We start from the raw sequence: 20280 nt of genomic DNA, 5'->3' as shown, positions 1-20280 counted from the left end.
GCCTCAAAGCAGATAGAGCTCCAGGTTTGGAGGCTGAAAGGCCCCAAACTTGATGGCTTCCCAGATGCTTGATCTCCTCACCCCAGGACCACTCAAGTTCTTTGGACCTGAGTCACCCTGATGATGAGCAGCATCCTTCTGCTTCCCAGGCTAGGATGAAGATTCTCAGGGACACACACCTGCTCCTTGTGCCCAGAACAGAGTGGGTGTCTAGAGAAGAGGACAACAATTACACCTCCTATGCTGCTGTGACTGCAGCCATGACCGTAGCTCCCATCAGAGCTCTGAGAGGCATGAGCCTATGGGGACGATCACAGTGGCTGTGTGGGACCCCTGTTACCCTAGCACCACCTCAACCGCAGCACCCAGTGTGAGTGTTCACCTCTGCCGCAGCAGCTCTTGATTTTGTGCTCTTGCTGACCACGTGGTCTTTGTTAGGTCATTCTTCCTCCGGAGCCATGCACTTGTTCTGTTTTGCTGGAGCAAGATCTCCCACTGGCATAGCATTCTCTGATTAGGTTAGGCTGTCTGGCCAGCAAGCCCCAGGAATCGGCATGCCTCTGCCTCCTCAGTGCTGGGGTTATAAGCATGTACCACCACATCTGGCTTCTTTTCTCTTCTGTCTGTCTTTAAACGTGAGTTCTAGAGATGCAACTCGGGTTCTTGCGCTTGTGTGGGAAACCCCGAATGGACTGAGCCGCCTCCCACTTCCTGTATTATACCTTCATTTTATTGACTATTCTCACTGATGCCCCTACAGTCACTGTGGGGGTCTACACAGGCGCATGCATTTGAACACTCGGCCTCCAACTGATGGCACTGTTTGGGAGGCTGAGGAGGTGTGGCCTTGCTGGAGGGAGTATGTCAGTGGGGGTGGGTTTTGAGAGTTAAAAGGCTCGTACCAGTTCTGATTCCTTCTCTATGGCTCAAGATGTGAGCGCTCAGCTGCTGCTCAGTCGCCATGGCCGCCGCCTGCTGCCTCTGCTCCACCATCATGGACTCTAACCCTCGAGAACCATGAGTCCAAATAAACCCCTTCTAAAAGTCACCTTGGTTGTGGTGCTTCATCAGAGTAAGGGGAAAGTAACTAAAATAGCCACTACGGCAGGGGTCTTATTTTTGTTTCGCATGTGTGTGATGTCCATTTATGTGTGTTCATGTGTATGCAGAGGCACATCTGTGTACAGGTATGTGTGTACACGGGTGCACACATGTATGGGGTCCCTGAAGCTGATGTCTTCCTCTCTCCCTCTCCATCTTATATATTGATGGAGGGTGTCTCTCATTGGGAAGTCTATCTGGCCAGCTTACTCCGGAGAGCCCGTGTCTCTGCCTCTGAGCGCTGAGATCGTAGATGCTACTGGGGATCCAAGCTCTGGTCCTCACTCTTGAGCAACAGTACTTTACCCACTGAGCCATCATCCCTCAGCCCCCACCATGGCTGCTGCTGCTCCCCTTGCTGGGATTGCTGTTACACCTTTGTCAGGCAGATGGACAGCCACGCTGCTGCTGTTGTCACGGGTCTGCTTGGACTGCTGTGGACAGGCTCCAGGTTCAAGGTCCACACCTGACTTGATTGAGAGGCGGAGACCAGGGCCAGGCCCTGGTTGCCACATAAGAAGCAGCTTCCATGCCTAGGGAAGCATCCTGGAAATGGCTCACGGGGTTCCATCTCACCCAAGTTGACTTCACTGGGCCAGGTCAGGAAAGGGTTTGAAGGCCCTATGGCAAGCGCTGGGTAGCTCCCTGGGGTTCCCTACTCACCAGCTTGTTGGAAGGCGTGGGATCTGGCACATTCACCGGACCCTTCTGATGGCCACTCGGTTCTGTTTTCGAGACCTTGCTTCCATCTCGAAGGAACTTGGACTTCATGCATCCCATCCTGTAGCCAAAAGAAGGGAAGACAGGAGTCTTCGCATCCCCACCCTGCCTGCCTGCCCCGAGTGAAACTGCTTGGGTCCTCAGCTTTTCTCTGGACCGTCTGCCATGCTGCTTGGTCAGAGCTCACATGGCGTTCTAGTCCTGGGCTCTAAGGACCAGCAGAATGGGGAGTCCACTAAGGAAAATCACAAGACTAATGGAAACAGCATGGCAGAGCTGTGGAGCAGTGTGGGGCAATGTGGGTGGTGGGTCGTGTTGGCCTGGGGTTAGGAAACTGAGCTGATCCCTGACCCCTGCACACCACTGCACTTCATCTGTCATTCCCATCCCCAGCAAACTCTCTACCCCTCCTGCAGAGCGCTGGAAGGATGGGGAAACCTGTGGCAATGGGAAACACTCAGCAGCCTTTGGATGGCATCCCAGCCCCAAAGAGCTTGACATGAGATAAAACTGTATTGTCACTGGGTGTTAAGTCCCAACGATGAAGATGTATGACATGGCTCAAGCAATCCAGAAAAATAACCGAGCTTCATACTCCTTGTGTTATGATTGGTTTATAGCTCCATTCGTTCTCTTTTTCATCCTTCCTTCCTTCCTTTTCTCCTCTTTCTAGTGGGTTTATCTGGTCATTCATTCATTCATTTGTTCATTCAAGTTTACCTTTTTTTTTTTTTAAAGACAGATTCTCCTATATCCCAGGCTAGCCTCCAGCTCAGCCATGTAGCTGAGGATGCCCTTGATCTTCTGATCCTCCTGCCTCCACCTCCCAAGTGCTGCCAATTACAAGCATGCAACATCACACAGAATTTATGTGGAACCCAGGACTCTGTGCATGCTGCGTAAGCAATCTTCCAATTAAGCCCCATTCCCTGCTAACATTTGTGTTATTTTTCTAAAACCATGAATAGGACAGGCCAGTTCAGGTCCTCTGGAGCTCAACTGGAGATGAAAAGCAGACACAGACAACAAACTAGTGAACAGGAAACTGACATGACGGAGTTGGGGACAGAGGATGCTGTAGGGGACAGCTGGGCATGGCTCTGGAGACAGGACAGCTGGGGAAGGCCTCTCTTAGGTGACATTAGCCCAGGTTTCTGAGCGACACAACTGGCTCTCTGAAGGTAGAGTATGGCAGGTCGCGGGAGCAGCAAGTGCAAAGGTCCTGAGGTTGGGGTGTGCTTGGAGGGGTGGAACTCGCCAAGCAGGAAGGGTACGTGGCAAGGCCACCATATCTCACAGGCCAGGGAGGAATTAGATTTTACTCTAAGGAGGGTGGGAACCGTGGAGACTTTGGGGCTCAATTTCTTTTTTTCTTTCTTTCTTTCTTTTTTTTACTTTACTTTTATTTTCCAGACTGGCTACTACCCCATTGAGCTGTATCTCCAGGGCATCAGCTGCACTTTAAGATGAATCGCTGGTTACTGGGAGAAGGGTGGAGGACTATGGAAGCCAGGCATGGACCCTGTGAGGAGAATGCTGTGATGTCTGGCCATGGGTAATGGCAGCTCTGAGGGATGTTGGGGGATAGGACCCTACCTCTTAGAGGCAGACCTCTCCAGCTTTGCGGCTGTATCAAGAAGAAACACATTCACCTGTTTGTTTTGAGACTGTCCTGCTATGTAGCCCAGGCTAGCCTCAAACTCACATTCTTCCTGCCTCAGCCTCCTAGTGAAAGAGTTGTAGTCGTGTGTCACCACACCTCGATGCTGACCTAGTAATTGGAGTCAAACCTTAACTGTAGGGAGCTAAGGGCATCGCTTGGTGGTAGAGAGTTGACTTAGCATGTGTGAGGCCCTGGGATGGGGACCCAGGGATGGATCCCAGCCCTGTATACTCAAAAACTTCATTGCAGAGTGGCCGAAGAGTTTCTTCCCTCACGTGTTTGCTGAGAAAGCAGACTGCCAGTCACTATAGGAGGAAGTGCCAGCTTCCTGGAACTGCACGGCTCTGGGCCAGTGAGAGAGAACTCCATTATGACCACGCCACCCAAACACACTGCATCTCGTTGGATCACAGAAGCTAAGAAGGGTTGGGCCTGGATAGTAGTCAGATGGGAAGATTCAGTTACACTTGAGTTGCTAAAGTCAGCCTGGGCTACATGAGATCCTGTCTCAAAACAAACAATTTAAGTCTCAAGCAAGAGCAAAACAAAATAAAACAAAAACCCAGCATGATTTCTTCTATTTACCAGTATTTGTCTATCCTGGGAGAGAACACATTCAGATTCCTGGAATGCTAGATCATTAATTCGAAATTTCATCACAATGAATCAACTGCTTTATAATTTAAACCTGAAACCAACATCTCTTGATTTGTGAGAAAAGCCCTGGGAAATTAAGCGGCATCTTGCGTGTGTGTTTTACAATGCATAAGATCACAGTACACTGGTATGTTTTGATCAGTCAGAGGAACCTGCAGTGTGAGGCAGTGCAGCTCCATCCCTGTGCATGGGCAGTAGACAGATGCAGCTGTGCGCACCAATGCAACACGGATGCCTCAATCACAGAGTGCATAGTGAGCATCATTTACAAGGACGATTTACATATTCATGAAGTTCCCACTCCAGGACCCTCTCGGGAAGGATGGTGGGGTCCTCTTTTTTCCTTCCTTCCTTCCTTCCTTCCTTCCTTCCTTCCTTCCTTCCTTCCTTCCTTCCTTCCTTCCTTCCCTCCCTCCCTCCCTCCCTCCCTCCCTCCCTCCCTCCCCCTCTCCCTTCCCCCTCCCTCTTTCTCTTTCTTTCTTTCTTTCTTTCTTTCTTTCTTTCTTTCTTTCTTTCTTTCTTTCTTTCTTTCTTTCTTTCTTTCTTTCTTTCTCTCTTCCTCCTTTCCTTTCCTTTCCTTTCCTGGTGCTGTGGATGGAACCCAGGACAGCATAAACGTTGAGCAAGAGCCCGACCACTGAGCTATGCCCCCAGCCTGGATGGTAGGCTCTGTCCCACCGGGTGGGGGTGTCTAAGGGAGCTGACGGAAGTGAAAGTACTGGGCACAGTGAACCCCACAGAAACCTCAGCCCTAACATTTCTATTTAGGAGCAAATGTGTCACAAAATGGGGGTGTGTGGTGGGAGGGAGGTGTGACTCAGTGCTATAGCACTTGCTAGGCATAGAGGAGCCTTGGGTTCAAGCCCCACCCCCTGCCAGATACGAAACAAACAAGTGGCTTAGAGGCCAGGGGAGTCTGCAGTCCCTTTGGCCAGGAGCTACAGCCACCACTCCCAGCAGGAACTTTTGAAACAGGGAATTCCCATCACCTTGGAGCAGATGTGCATGCACCACAGCGTGTGTGTGTGTGTGTGTGTGTGTGTGTGTGTGTGTGTGTGTGTGTGTGTGTGTGTGTGTAGGGGCTTCAGAGCACAGCCTTGGCAGCTGGCACTCCCCTCCACTGTGTTTGGAGACAGGGCCTTGTGAAGGAGTATTCCTGGAAAGGAGCTGTGTCTACAGAGCGGATTAACTGATTAGATCCCCAGTGATGTTCAGAGGCTGCAGCACAGCAGGTCCAGAGCCTAATAACAGCTGAGCCCAATTACAGGCTAACTTGAGTCTCCTAAATAGCCATTCCTTGACCACCTTCAACACCCTGTGGCTAACCGAGAAAAACCTTCTGCAATGTATTGACTTAACAAAACCCCATTTTCCCACCAACTGAAGGGTTAAGAAAGCAAGCCAACAGCATCTGAAGCCTACAGCGGAGATTCTCCTGCTTTGCCGTAACCACCTAACTCATGCTCCGACCGAGGTATTTAAAAAGTGTCTCAATTCATAATTCTCTTTCTCTCGTTACTGTAAAAACTTCATGAGATTGCTTCATGTTGGAACACGGAATTTGGGGTGACCTAATCTGCATTCTTGACTACGGTCACTCAGCTCCAGAATAAACTCACCCCTTAGAAAAGGGATGTTCCTAGCCTCTTGTTCACTGCTGCATCTGCCAGGCTAGCTGACCTGAGAGCTTCAGGTGACTCATTCTCCTGCCTCCACCTCCCATTCTCCCATAAGGGCACACAAGGATTAGACACTTGTGCCGCTGTGTCCAGCTTTATGTAGCTCTGTGGATCCAAACTCAGGGTGTCAGGCTTGCTGGTGAGCATCTTACTGCTGAGCCATCTTCTAGAGACTGATCACCTGCTCAGAGCATCTTGTTCTTTACAGTGAAGTGCCGGGATAAGGCTTTCGCTCCATGAATCAAGCTGAGCAGTGAAATCTGAGCACACAGAATGGCATCTCATGGAGAAGCCACTGTTGGAGACTATGGTAGATTGGTTATGGCCTGGAGCAGGATGTGGGGAGTTTTGTTGAATAGGAACATCTTTGGTTTTTGAAGATGATGGGGGTTGTGAAGGTGGATGATGGCAACGGTGGGTACATTATGAATGCATTTAAATGCCACTGAACTACACATTTAAAATGGTTACGGTGAGAGATTCTGTGTTACATGTATTTGCTACAGCTTGCCTCTAGGTCACATATATCATCTCTCTCCCCCATGCCCCCCTCCCTTTAGGCCTCTCCATCCCCTCCCACACACACCATACATGTATATGTAAATTTATATCTAGATTCTGTGTTTGAGAGAATACACAGTATTTGTCTTCCCAAGTTCGGCTTATTTCACTTAACACCTTCAGTTTCATCCTCTTTCCTAAAAATTGCATAATTTTATTCTTCTTTATAGCAGAATACTACTCTATTCTGTATACCTATTTCATTTTCTTTATCTATTCAGCTGCTGATAGACCTCTAGTGGTTCCATTTCCTGGTTCCTGTGACTAATGCAGCAATCAACAAGGATGTGCAACTGTGTTGACCGACAACCCTTTGGGTATATACCCAGAAGTGGTGCAGCTGGGTCAGACGGTAGCTCTATTTTGAGTGTTTTTGAGGAACCCTCATATTGATTTCCAGAGTGGCTGCACTAGCTTACACTCCCATCAGCAGTGACAGAGGTTCTTTCTTCACATCCTCACTAGCATTTGTCATCATTTTTTTTTGTTTGTTTGTTGAGACAGGCTCTCATTATGTATCCCAGGCTAGCCTAGGACTCTTGACAATCTTCCTGCCTCCGCCTCATTTGTTTTCCTGATGACAGCCATTCTGATTGGGTGAGAGTAGTTTTAATTTGCATTTCCCTGTTGGCTAAAGATGTTGAAGATTTTTTTTTTTCCCAAATACTATTGGCCACTTGTATTTCTTTCTTTGAGAAATGCCTATTCAGTTCATATCCCACTTATAGATTTGGGTTCTTGACATTTAGCTTTTGCAGTTTTTAATATTATAGTTACTAATCACTTTTCTGACTTATGGCTGGAAAATGTCTTTTTCAGTTCCATAGAGCAGAGCAATTTCACACACGCCCATTCATAATTCTTGGAGTCCTTTACAGAAAACCCTTCCTGTGCCCCTGCTTTGAAGTGCTTTGCCTACGCTTTTCCTGACAGTTTCATGTCTTGCATGAGGGTCCATTTTGAGTTGATTTTTGTACAGAGTGACACATATGGATCTAGTTCCATTCTTTTACATGTGCATACTCAGTTTATCAACTGTGAATTTCAGCATTAACCATCATGCCTTGAACGAAGAAACTTCTCTGAAGAGACCTGAGAGTGGCACTAATCTATAAGTAGTTTGGTACTGTGTCCATTAGCAAAATAATAGTATGTTCACCCCTGGAGCCTATGAGCTTCCCCAACTGTGGGTTCCTGGCCAGGTTCACAAAAGACTAGGCATGCATCTCCTTTTGCAGAACAGACTTTAAATCCAATCATAAAGTTCTTGGTTACTCCTCTACCATTTATACCACTACTGTCCCCATGGCTGTAAATTGTCACCTAGACCCAGAAAAACAGATATCAAATTTTCTCACTCACATGTGAGTCCCCGCCCCGAATCTTTAAATTTGTGTGTTTAACTTGAAGTGCCTGTAGGATCCAGAAAACTAGAAAGGGGACATGGATGGGAAGAGGAGAAAGAAACGCCATTGTGAAGAACACCATTGGGATTTTGATGGAGGAGTATGGTGAAGCCATACATTGCTTTCAGTAACACAGCCATTTTCATGAGTGTGCTAACCCTGAGCATGGGGAGTCTCTCCATCTTCCAGTGTCTTCTTCATTTTCTTTCTTTGGTGTCTTGAAGTGTTTCACTATGGAGGCCTTTTACCTCTTTGGTTAGATTTATTCCTGGGTATTTTTAAAAAGCTGTTGTGAATAAGATTCCTTTTCCTGATTTAGTTTTCTACAAGTTCATTATTCAGACATAGGAAAGCTGCTGATTTTTAATGTTGACCTTTTATCATGCTAGAGCAGTTTAGCTAGAAGTGCTAAGAGTTTTCTGCTGGAATATACAGAGGCTTTTAAGATCATAAACCAGGCATGGCAGCTTACGTCTGTAAACCCAGCACTTGAGAGATTGAGCTAGGAGGATCACCATGAATTTGAGGCTAGTCTGAGCTACACAGAGAGTTCAAGGCCAGCCTGGCACTACAGAGAGACCCTGTTTCATAAAATGCACAAAGCGGGGGCTGGAGAGATGGCTCAGTGGTTAAGAGCACTGACTGCTCTCCCAGAGGACCTGAGTTCAATTCCCAGCACCCACATGGCAGCTCACACCTGTCTGTAATTCCAGTTCCAGGGGACCTGACACCCTCACATATACATACATGCAAGGAAAAACACTAATGCACATAAAATAAAAAAGAAAAAAATGTACAAAGCAAACCAAATTAAAACAAACAAACAAACAAACCCAAGAGTATAGGATCATGTTATCAGCAAATAGGGATGGTTTGAGTTCTTCCCTTTCTATTTGTATTCCTTTTTCTTGTCTTATTACTCTGGCTAGGACTACAAGCACTACACTGAATAAGAGTGGACAGAAGAGGCACCCTTATTTGTTCCTGATTTGGGGGGAAACGCTTTCAGTTTTTCCTTAACTTAATGTCATGTTGGTTGTTAATCTGTGGTATAAAGCCTTTATTCTGTTGAGGACTGTTCCTTCTATTCATAGTTTCTTCAGGGTTTTTTTTTTTTTATCACAAAGAGATGTTGAACTTCATTAAAGGCATTTTCTGAATCTACTGAGATGATGGTGTGAGATGAGCTTTGTGTTAATCACACATGGATAGAATTATTTTACATTTACTGACTTGTGACTGTTGAGCCATGCTTGCATCCCTGGAGTGAAACCAACCTGGATGTGGTGTATGGTTTGCTAAGTGTGTTGAATTTGGTTTGCAAGAGTTTTATTGAGATTTTTTTGTAACCAAGTATGTGAAGAACGTGGCTGTGTGTGTGTGTCTCACTTTGCATCAGGGTAAAACTAGTTTTGTACTGTGAGATTAGTTCTCTTTCCTTTCTATCTTATGGAACAGTTTGAGGAAACACTGAAATCTGAGCCCCCAAATGTAGTGGAGTGAAGGCTGAACCCGGGAATTTGGGTCTCAAGGTTTTGCCGCAGACTGACTGTGAGACTGGACAAGTCACCTTGTCACCTTCCCTCTCTGGTTTTCATTTTCATTTTTTAAAAATGTTCTATTTTTTAATGATTTATTTATTTTTATTTTATGTGCGCTGGTGTTTTTCCTGCATATTTGTCTATGTGAGGGTGTCAAATCACTTGGCACTGGGGTTACAGAGAATTATGAGCTACCATGTGGGTGCTAGGAATTGAACCCGGGTCCTCTGGAAGAGCAGCCAGTGCTCTTAACTGCTGAGCCATCTCTCCAGCCCCTCATTTTCTTCTCTGTAATTAGGAGGCACTTGCTTCTCAGGCTTGACTTGAGGTCTCCTGAGACAAAGCTGTGACAAACTTCTCAAAACCTCCACATGAACACTTCTTGTCTAATGTGGTTCCGAATCAGGCACTGAGAGCGGAAGTAGCCTCCAGTCCCACACTGACTCGGCACTGTGGACTGGGTCTAGGTCAATCCCCAGACCCTCTCTTCTCTTAAGATGCCTCAGGTCTGTAGGGGCTCCACGGGAGAGAAAGAGAAGAGCCAGTTATCCTGGCGGGCTTTCCCCAGGGCTGTCAGGCTATAGGTCCTCTCAGACTCCAAGCCAAGGAGAAGGCTGGGACTGCTTGAGCATCCTTGGGTTGGGCATGGGATTCTGAAAACATTTATTCCCAAAGCTCACTGTGTGGCCTAAGGCAAGGCTCCATTTCTCCAAAGTGAAATGAGACATTTTCTGAGGGAGACAGCTGTAGTTTCTTCCAACATAGCGTCTGTTTGCCCCTGATAGCAGCAGCTCCCCAATTTTCCTCTGTGGACCCCTCCCTCAGGCTCAGTTCAAGGACTGAGGTAGCCTTGACTCCAGTCTGCTGCATTTTGTGGAGGCACAGGTCTGTGACCAAGTTAGACCAATCAGAGCTGTAGCCACAGAAGCCAAGTTGGGTGTGACTCAGTTCTGACCAAGGAGCATCAGTCTGTGACCTCTGTCTGGGAAAGATGTTTTCAGTAGCCGGAAAAAGCCAAGAAATAGAGACATCCAGACTCCCAACTCAAGTGCAACCTGGCCTGAAGTTGGGGTCTTGTGGGCTTTCCAATAACCTTCTCTACTGCTTGGGCCAATTTGAATTATATTTTTGCTCCTTAATACCATACATAGAGTTCTGCCCAGAACATAGAAGATTCTTAGGAAGGGTTGCAACTTACACTCAAGAGCAAATGGCTGACTAACTTCTCTGATAGCAGGCTTTGGTAATAGAGAAGTTAAGCTACTAGAAGTTAAGCTCACAGACGGTGAGGATGGGGAATATGGATCTTGTCCAGCTGGAGGCACTGAAGCCGTAGCTACCTAATAAGTGCATGGCCTTGAGGGGCCCATCATCCAGGTTTGAGGATCGAACACATCGTGTTCTTCTCTCTGCAGGCCTTACCATACAGAACTGTAAGCCAGTAGACCAGAATTAGAAACCCATTCTTCAGATCAGAAAATGAAGGCTCAAAGAAGGAATTCCTGTGTCAAGGAGCAGTGGCAGGGAGAATGAGTTCTCTTTCCTGTCGTTCCCCCTGGGGTCAGCAACAGAGGCTACTGGACAAGGTGTGGGGGAGCAAGGAACCCAAAAAGAGAGCTCAGGGAGGCAGCGACTACTATGGGGTCCGTAGCTTACAACTGTCTGCTTAGAGGAACTTTCTGTTCTCGGAACAGCTCAGCCAGGGGGCTGGGGCAGCTTTCTAACCAGAAGTTCCTTTCTAAAGCAGTTTTTGGGGTACAGTGTCCCTTCAGGCATCCTGGCCACATTCTGAGAGAACCATCTTTACTCTATGTGGCTTGTCTCTGGTGGACATTTGAGGGGGTCACGCCTCACTCCTCACATACCTCCTTTAGGAGACTTAGCTTCCTCTGGCCAAGCTATGAGTTTCGTGCATACAGAAAGAGTGTTGGAGGTCCAGCCCTTCATTCTCAGGTGAAGTAAAATCTCTAGAGAGGATGCACAGTAGGCCCTGGGTCCCCTGAAAGCTGGGGACCCCACCACCTAGAGGAAGACTCTGACTTCTGCTTCCAAGTGTGGCCCAGCTGGAAAGTTGGTAGGAAATGCTTGAGCCCCACTGCCAATCAAATTCTTAGGACTTCACCCTTAGGCTGTTGGTCAGCCCCAGAGATCTGCAGCATCTGTGAACTTCCTTGGGATGTTTTAAATCTCATTTTCTCTGTCTTGAGGCCAGTAGTTGGAGAAGTACAGGATGAGACCTGAAATCCCTTGGATGGGAGTCTCCATTCTTTCTCTTAAAAATACAAGAGTTCTTTAAGAATGTAGCCCAGAGGGCTGGAAAGATGACTCAGTGGGCAGAAGCACCAGTTATGCAAGCCTAAGGACCTGGGTTCGAATCCCCAGCACTCAGGTGTGGCAGCACGTATCTGTAACCCCAGTGCTTTGGGAGACAAGAGCGAGGAGGAGCTCTGGGGCTACTGGCCACCAGCTTAGCTTCAGGTTCTGTGAGGAACCCTGCCTCAAGGGAATAAGGAGGAGAACGCGGGGGAAAAGGAAAGCACAGTGAACCTAGGCAATTCCTGTGGCACCAGCGGACACAAGCCTCCTCAGTACCCAGGTTTCTTAGCAACAGTTAAAAAGGTGTCTGGGTGGGGAGAGCTTTTCAGTTTGCTCATTTTTCCTTAGCAAAACCAGGTTCTCTTTGGCTGGAGCTGATTGTCCCTTTTATACAGGGCATGGTGGCCAGCTTGGCAACAGGCAACTTTTCACTTTCGTCTGCTTTGCTTTTCCCAAGTCAAACATCCAACTGTGTCTCATAGATGCAATCCTCAAAGCCACAAGAACAGGGTCTGGGGATGTAGCTGGGCTGGTAGAGTGTTCAGCTTGCATGCACAGAGCCCTGGGTTCCACCCCCAGTACCACTGAAGCCGAGGGTTGCTGCATGCATCTAGGATCCCAGCAGTCAGGAGGTGAAGGTGGAAGAGTCAAAAGTTCAAGGCCCTCCTTAGGAGGAAGGAAGGGAGGAGGGAGGGAGGGAAAGGAGGGAGGGAGGGAGGGGAGGGAAAGGAGGGAGGGAGGGAGGGAGGGAGGGAAGGGAGGGAGGGAGGGAGGGAGGGAAGGAAGGAAGGAAGGAAGGAAGAGAGGGAGGGAGGGAAGGAAGGAAGGAAGGAAGGAAGGAAGGGAAAGAGCTGGGGGTGGGGCTCAGTGGTTAAAGCTCTTGCTATGCAAGCAAGAAGGATTGGCCTTTGATCACCAGAACCTTTATAAAGGCAGGGTAGGCGTAGCAGCCTGTCTATCATTCCAGCCTCAGAAGTTAGAACAGGGAGTCTGTGGAGCAAACTGGGTAGGGAGATGAGCTGTATTGGCAACCTCTAGGGTTGATTGAGAGATCCTGCCTCAATTAATAAAGCAGAGAGCAATCAAAGAAGATTGCCGACATCAACCTCCAGCCTACACACACACACACACACACACACACACACACACACACACACACACACACAGCGGGGTGGGGGGGAAGCCACAAGAACACATTTTTACATCTTCCAATTGATAGAGCTCTAGGCTCTGGTTTCCTTTGTATTTTGGAGGGTGTGCTATTATTTTAAGGATCAATTTTTATTACTTTTAATTATGTATTATCTACATGTAGGTATATGCAACGTGAGCATGTATACCTGTGCAGGCCAGAGATGATGGGTCCCCTAGAGTTTCAGCCTGATGAGGGTGTTGGGAACTGAACTCGGGTCCTCTGGAAGATCAGTAAATGCTCCGAATCACTGAGCCATCTCTCCAGTCCCAAGGAGGGTATAGATTCAGAACGCTTTGTTTGGATGTATTAATTGCACAAAACAATTGGTTTCATGGTGAGATTTTCATACATGTATATAATGTACTTTCATCCTATGGACTGGACATGTTTGGTTTAAAACATCAGCTCTTGGGGCTGGGGAGATGGCTCAGAAGGTAAAGGCACCTCTTGCCAAGTCTGAGGACCTGAGTTTGATCCCTGGGACCCACATGTTGGAAGGAGAGAACTGATTCTCACAAGTTGTCCTCTAGTTCCACCCCCCCCCCCCCACATATGTGTATATAGACACACCCAGATAAATACATGTGGGGAAACTTCCCTGTTATCGTCTAATGAGACAGTAGCACAGGCTTGTTAAAAGTCTAAATATCACAAGTGAATCTGAGGTCCCTACAGGTCACTCCTTTCACTCCCTCCAGGGCCCCTCCCCTCCCTGACCTGGGTAACCTCTGCTAATATCTGGCCTGGGCCTTCTTGACAGTTGTGCATTGTATGTGGAAGCAGGTGTTGTGCAAGCCCTGTCCTTGACCCTCAGCACCGAACCATTCTGGAACATTCTGGCTGGACTTCCAACTGCCGGCCCCAGCACCTCTGTGCCATAGAGATTTCTCTGTGGCTACAGGTGCCTGCTCTGTCTGAGCTTCACAAGCTGATACGCCAGCAAGCTGTCACACTCTCAGGAGCAGCCTTCACCAAGGACTGACAGGCAGGAGGCCAACGTCCCAATTCTCTCACCTCTGAACTAGCCTTGTGCCGCATCCAGATAGCCTGTGGGATGGGGCTCTGGGGGCCACGGTGGGAACTGCAGGGTGGACCCCTCTTCCTACTCCTCTATCAAGGGTTCTGGAATCAACTCCCAAGTAAACTATTTGCAGTTGACACTGCCTAGGGTCTGCTTCTGAGAAAACACACATTAAGACCTGCATACTGCTGTGGATATCGTTCTGTATAAATAAAACACTGATTAGCCAGTGGCCAGGCAGGAAGTATAGGTGGGACAAGGAGAGAGGAGAATTCTGGGAAGTGGAAGGTTGAGTCAGGGAGTCACTGCCAGCCACCACCATGACAAGCAGCATGTGAAGACGCCGGTAAGTCACGAGCCACGTGGCAAGGTATAGATTTATGGAAATGTATTAATTTAAGCTGTAAGAACAGTTAGCAAGAAGCCTGCCACAGCCATACAGTTTGTAAGCAATATAAGTCTCTGTGTTTACTTGGTTGGGTCTGAGCGGCTGTGGGACTGGTGGGTGACAAAGATTTGTCCTGACTGTGGGCAAGGCAGGAAAACTCTAGCTACAGCATACCCTGAAATTGTGAGTGTGAGTTTATGCGTGAGTGTGTGTGTGTGTGTGTGTGTGTGTGTGTGTGTGTGTGTGTGTTGTGAGCATGGTATCCTTCTTGTGCCCATTTTCCAGCTGAGTAGACTGAGTCATAGAGAAGGGGCTAGCATGGTGAGCCGCAGGTTGTATAAGACAGGCTCTCAAGCAGACCCTCAAACTCAGGCTATCTGCCGTGTCTCTATCTATGGTTCCTCTCTCCATTTCTCCTGGGCCCAAGCACTTCAGGGTGGTGTTGGGAGCTCAGTCAGTGCATCACAGAAGGAATTGGGCATGCAGAGCTATGCTGACACTCAAGATGTGTGGCCACAGCCACAGGCCAAGAGCAAGGACACATTTTAAATCCAAACAATGGCTTCTTCTCCATCATCATCTGCACCTGTAGTGGAATGGACTCATTCCACTCCCTGGCCTATAGCAACAGGGTGGGGACCAAAGCTTGCTTTGAAAAATGGAGGCTGAGGGAGATTGTGTTACTGACTTGCTGTGTAACTCTGAGAACATTACTTACCCTCTCTAGGCTCTCCTATGAAGAGGACGAGGTGGAGGTGGCTCCTCCCACTACAGTTACAGCCAATCTTGCTGTGATGCCTGCTCCTCCATGCTGCACTACACCCTCAAACCACAACAAAACCAGCCACTGGAAAGGCAGCTCATGTCTCAATTAAAAATGTTGAAAAATGATGGGCTGGAGAGATGACTCAGCAGTTAAGAACATTTGTTACTCTTGTGGAGGACCCAAGATCAGTTTTATGAACCTGCATGGTAGCTAACAACCACCTGCAGCTTCAGATCTAGGTGATTCTATGCCCTCTTCTAGCCTCTGAGGGCACCAGGCACACACAGACATGCCCGCAAACACTTACACACATTAAAATTGCAAAACCTTGTGTTAATCTAGACAGATTAAAAGTGATTCACCCCAAATACTGGAATATTATACAGTCATTTCAAAATTCAAGATCTTAGCGAATGGGAAAATGTTAACAGTGTAATGCTAAAACTCTTAAGCGGGACAAAAACTGCGCACACAGCATCACGCACGGGAAAGGTTGTGTTAAATAAAAGGTGTGTAGAAGAAATTCGCAGTAACAAAATTCACGCTGCCAGTTCTTGCAAATCTACTGTGCACCAGGCAGAGTGAAAAAGGCCGCTGAAGCTTGTCACAGCAGAGAGCATGTGGCCTGGTAAACTGGCCACAGTGAGCTGAGAGGTCCTCAGACCCCACAAGTGACCTTCCAGGCCCCCACACTCTTCTCATACAAAGGGACAGGTGACACTACTACCCCGGGAGCCATCCAGTCCCTTAGTGTTTCCCCCAAGAAACGCCTGCACACATGCCCAGGTCACACGCACAGGATGGTCCCAGCAATATTACTTGTCGTATTAACACTGGCAGCAGCAACCTGAATGTCTGACAATGGGTGGGTGGGGGGGGGAATGTCCCGCCGTCGCTGGCTAGCATGACTCCACTACAGCTAGCAGGAATAAATCAGGCCTCAAGTCCTCATCCCTGTTAGATCCCAGTTTGATGATCAGTAGGGAGAAGACAAGTTGCAGAAGAACCTCATAGTTAGATCAGTACTCATGTAGAGTAGTTCCTCTACACTCCCAATCAGAGGGTTAGCTTTGCACAGTTTCGGGCCCAGGGTTAACCACAACCTGAAACTATTGCATGGGAAATTCCAGAAATAAGCAACCCTCAGTTTTTAGCTGCATGTCCTTCTGAGCAGAGTGATGAAATCTCACAGTCTATCCCTGTCCTCCCCAAGATGGAACCATCCTGTTATCCAACGGATCCATGCTACATGCACTGCCGACTCGGAAGTTACTACGCTTGTGTTCAAGCAACGCTCATTGTTTAAATCATAGCCCCAGGCACAGGAGCAGTGATGCTGTCAATTCAGAGTTGCCAAAGAAAAACTTTCCTATGTCTGCAAAAGATACATGTGAAGCTCAGTATGGCCTGCCATTCAGGCATCTGCTGGGGTCTTGGAAAGCATCTCTCGTCGATCAAGGTGAATGGCTATAGATTGCTTTGTTTTGTTACAGACAAAGTCTCATAGCCCAGGCTGGCCCCAAACCCTTGCTAGATAACCGAAGACGACAACCTTGAATTCCTGCTCCTCCTGCCTCTTCTCCCAAGTTCTGGCGCTGAAGCTGTGCACTGCTACACCCAGCTCTGCTGTAATCTTTACAGCACAGGGGACACGTTTGTGTACTGTTTATCACGGCGCAGACAGGAAGGACTAGTTTTCAACATTGGGGTCTCCTATAGAGGGAGAAAGAAGACTGAAAGGGATTCCAGGCAGGGGACTTGGATTTTATCCATTACACTTAGCCATTTTATTCTTTTAAAATTCTAAGGCAAACATGCCCATGCACCTCCATTAGTTAATTCTGGGTGGCATGTTCCTAGGACATGGGATATGCATTCTTTAAACAGCACCCTTCCTCCTCCAGAAAAGGAGGGCAGTGAGAAGGCCACTAGATAGTAAGCGCTGTCTTGTGAGGCCTCTCAGGGCTTGGCCAGGATTCTCAAAGTGGGATTCCTGGGCAACATCAGCAGCCCTGAGATTGCCAATCCTCAGTATCTTGCCCCAGACCTTCCTCTGGGGGTTGCCTTAGCAATGTGCATTTTAACTCACTTTCCTGGTGATGCTGGTGTGAGAATCTCAGGGCTGGATGGGAACAGTGGAAAGTATACTTGATAATCAGTGCTCTAAGGGCCTTTCCTCCAGTTCTCTCTCTCTCTCTCTCTCTCTCTCTCTCTCTCTCTCTCTCTCTCTCTGTCTCTCTCTCTCTCTCTCTCTCTCTCTCTCTCTCTCTCTCTCTCTCTCTCAGACTTAGCATGTGTATGTGTCACAGCACATGTGTGCTAGTGCCCACAAGGCCAAAAGAAGGCATGGGATTCCATGCAGCTGGAGTTACAGGCAGCTGGGAGGCGTTCGTTGGCTGTTGTGGTTGGTGAGAGCCCAGCTAGAGTCCTCTGGAAGAGGAGTGTGTGCTCTGGACTGCAGAGCCACCTCTCAGCCCCTTGCCTTCAGTTCTCAGTTTCGTCTTCAAAAGCGAGGGGGCATCCCCAACCCTGAATTTGAAACGCTCTAAAATCTGAGACACTTTGAGCACTGACAGGATGATCCAAGGGGAAAGTCTATACCTGATCTGAAGCTATGAGTTGACATAAAAATGTAGATGCTATTAGAAGGTCACATCTACATTTTTTTTTTTTTTTTTTTTTTTTTTTTTTTTTTTTTTTTTGGTTTTTTCGAGACAGGGTTTCTCTGTGTAGCTTTGCGCCTTTCCTGGAGCTCACTTGGTAGCCCAGGCTGGCCTCGAACTCACAGAGATCCGCCTGGCTCTGCCTCCCGAGTGCTGGGATTAAAGGCGTGCGCCACCACCGCCCGGCCACATCTACATTTTTATGTCAGCTCATAGCCTCAGATCAGGTATAGAAATGTGACATTGCTGGGCGGTGGTGGCGCACGCCTTTAATCGCAGCACTCGGGAGGCAGAGGCAGGCGGATCTCTGTGAGTTCGAGGCCAGCCTGGTCTACAGAGCGAGATCCAGGAAAGGCGCAAAACTACATAGAGAAACCCTGTCTGGAAAAACAAACAAACAAAAAAAAAAAAGAAAGAAAGAAATGTGACATTAGTTACTTCTGAGCAATGAATATACGATATGTGAAAATCATGGGCTGGGGAGATAGCTCAGCTGGTAAAGTCAGTGTCCTGAAAACAGGGGGACCGGAGTTATACCCCGAGAATCCATGGGGAAAAAAGCGAACTGGGATTTGTGCTATCCCAGTGTTAGGGAGGTGGAAACAGGCGGACCCTTGGGACTCACTAGCCAGTCAGCCCCACCTACCCAGCAAGCCCCAGGCCAATGAGAGACCCTGTCTCCAAAACTAACATGGATTTTGCTCAAAAAACAAAACAGAGGTTATCCTCTGACCTCCATATGTGAATGAACACCCAATCACACACTAAATTGTACACACACACACACACACACACACACACACACTGAAGTATGTATAACATACACAAATTTCCTTTATAGACTTAGGTTCCATTCTCCAGATGCCTCCCTATGCACTTAATATCCAGAATTCTGCCATAATCTGAAGTCCTAAACACCTCTGATCCTAAGCAATTTGAATCGGGGACATTCAACCCACCTTATTACCATTCCCATCCGGCAGCTATGGAAACAGAGGCACAGAAAAACCAAATTCCCCGCCCAGTATCACACAGACCTGCTTCTCTCCCTGGACCACTCAGCTTCCACGGCAGACTTAAAACAGCCCATTTTACAGAGGAGGAAACTGGAATCCAGAGAGCAGCTAGTGACCTGCCCAGGGTCTCACAAGCAGGAGATTGCGGTAGATTATGGTCCTCGTGTAAGAGGTTCTGGAGTTTGATGTAGACCTGTTAGGGGTCAACCAGGAGGGCAGGGGAAGCCAGAAGAGCAGGGGAAGAGGGGACTCAGACTTACAGCTGCAGCCGGGCCTGGGTGTGGTGGGCATGGGCATGTCTTGCCCCAGCTGCTCATTTAGCCCTGCCCGCTGACTACCCTGCGTGACCTACCACACCCCCACCCCCACTGGGAACTGAACGGGCATTTCCCGCCCCTCCTGCTTCTTCTTCTTCTTGGTGTGTGTGTGTGTGTGTGTGTGTGTGTGCAGAAGGGGAACCTGGTCTGTCAGAGAAGCGTCAGCTCAGCATTGTCACTCCCCTGCCTGAGCTTCCTCTATCTAGGGTTATCCCATGGTCGCCTTGGGCCGCGGCAATTCCCCTCACCTGGCCACCTGGGCAACCCCACCAGCGATAGACGGCGCATCTCACCACCAATCGGTTGCTCCTGGGACTGTCCCTTCTCTCCTCGCCGCCCTGGCAGCTCGCCCCGGGACCCCAGCTTCCTGGCGCTCAAGGTCTGCGGGTTCTCGGAGTCCCATCCCACACCCTCACTCACCTGGGCGCCCGCCCCTCGCCTCGCGGGCAGCCCGGATCCTCGCAGCTCGAACGACCCCCCAGCTCCGCGGTCCCTGGCGGCCCTGGAATCGCAAGCCTGGAGCAAACGACGAAGACTTGAGGACTGCGGAGGCTGCGACGGCGCTCCGAGGGGCTCGAAGAAGCTTGTTCCGACGACTCTGCTTCCCTCCCACCCGTCTGAGAGCCACCGGGGTGAGCACAGGCTGGAAGCCGAGACCCTGTGGCGCTCACTGGCCATCTGGGAGCCTTAGCCGCGCCCTGGGCGATGCAAACCCCGCCCCCAAATGACCAGACTCCGCCCCCTAAGAGCCTAACCCTACTCCCGCCCTCCTGTCGTCCCCAGCTCTTAATCCACCTCCAAAGAATTTCAACATTTCCTTGCTAACTCTGTCCTCAAGGATCCTAACCAGTCCCTGAAGGAGTGAACCAGACCCCAAAGTTTGACCTATTCTCCAAAGATTCCCAGTCCCCCAACTAACTTAAACCCCACCTCACGGTCTGAATCGGTGCAAATGATTCTAAACCCCCTCCCTCAGGGATTCAGACTCCCCATCCAAGAGACCTAATACCCAAAGACTCATGCGGCCCCTAAAGGATTTTATTGTTTTACATTCATTGATTAATTACATGTACTTGTATAAAGTACATTAGTGCTTCAGCGTGGTGTGATGGGATTGAATTCGGGTAGCCAGGTTTGGCAGAAGGAGCCTTTACAAGCTAAACCTTCTGCCTCCTTCCCCTGCAAAGCATTTTTAATCACACTTTCTGTTCTGCCCCCAAGGATTCTAATCCACCCAAGTGAAGGGTCCCAATCCTTGTTCTCTAGATTT

The 20280-nt window shown here is 48.6% G+C and overlaps 1 protein-coding gene across 1 annotated transcript in view; it reads right to left on the bottom strand.

Moving 5' to 3' along the window:
• Positions 1-19713, bottom strand: part of Hck (HCK proto-oncogene, Src family tyrosine kinase) — a 51926-nt gene extending 32213 nt beyond the window's left edge. The window contains exons 1-2 of the mRNA XM_028887461.2: positions 19431-19713; positions 1765-1882 (exon numbers count right to left, since the gene is read on the bottom strand). Coding sequence (XP_028743294.1) covers positions 1765-1881 — 117 coding nt within the window. The 5' untranslated portion in view covers position 1882; positions 19431-19713. The remainder of the gene's footprint in view (positions 1-1764; positions 1883-19430) is intronic.
• Positions 19714-20280: the final 567 nt, after the last annotated feature.

This window comes from Peromyscus leucopus, chromosome 4 (genome assembly GCF_004664715.2).
Source record: "Peromyscus leucopus breed LL Stock chromosome 4, UCI_PerLeu_2.1, whole genome shotgun sequence".
NCBI lineage: Eukaryota > Metazoa > Chordata > Mammalia > Rodentia > Cricetidae > Peromyscus > Peromyscus leucopus.
This window is presented reverse-complemented; position numbering and strand designations above follow the sequence as displayed.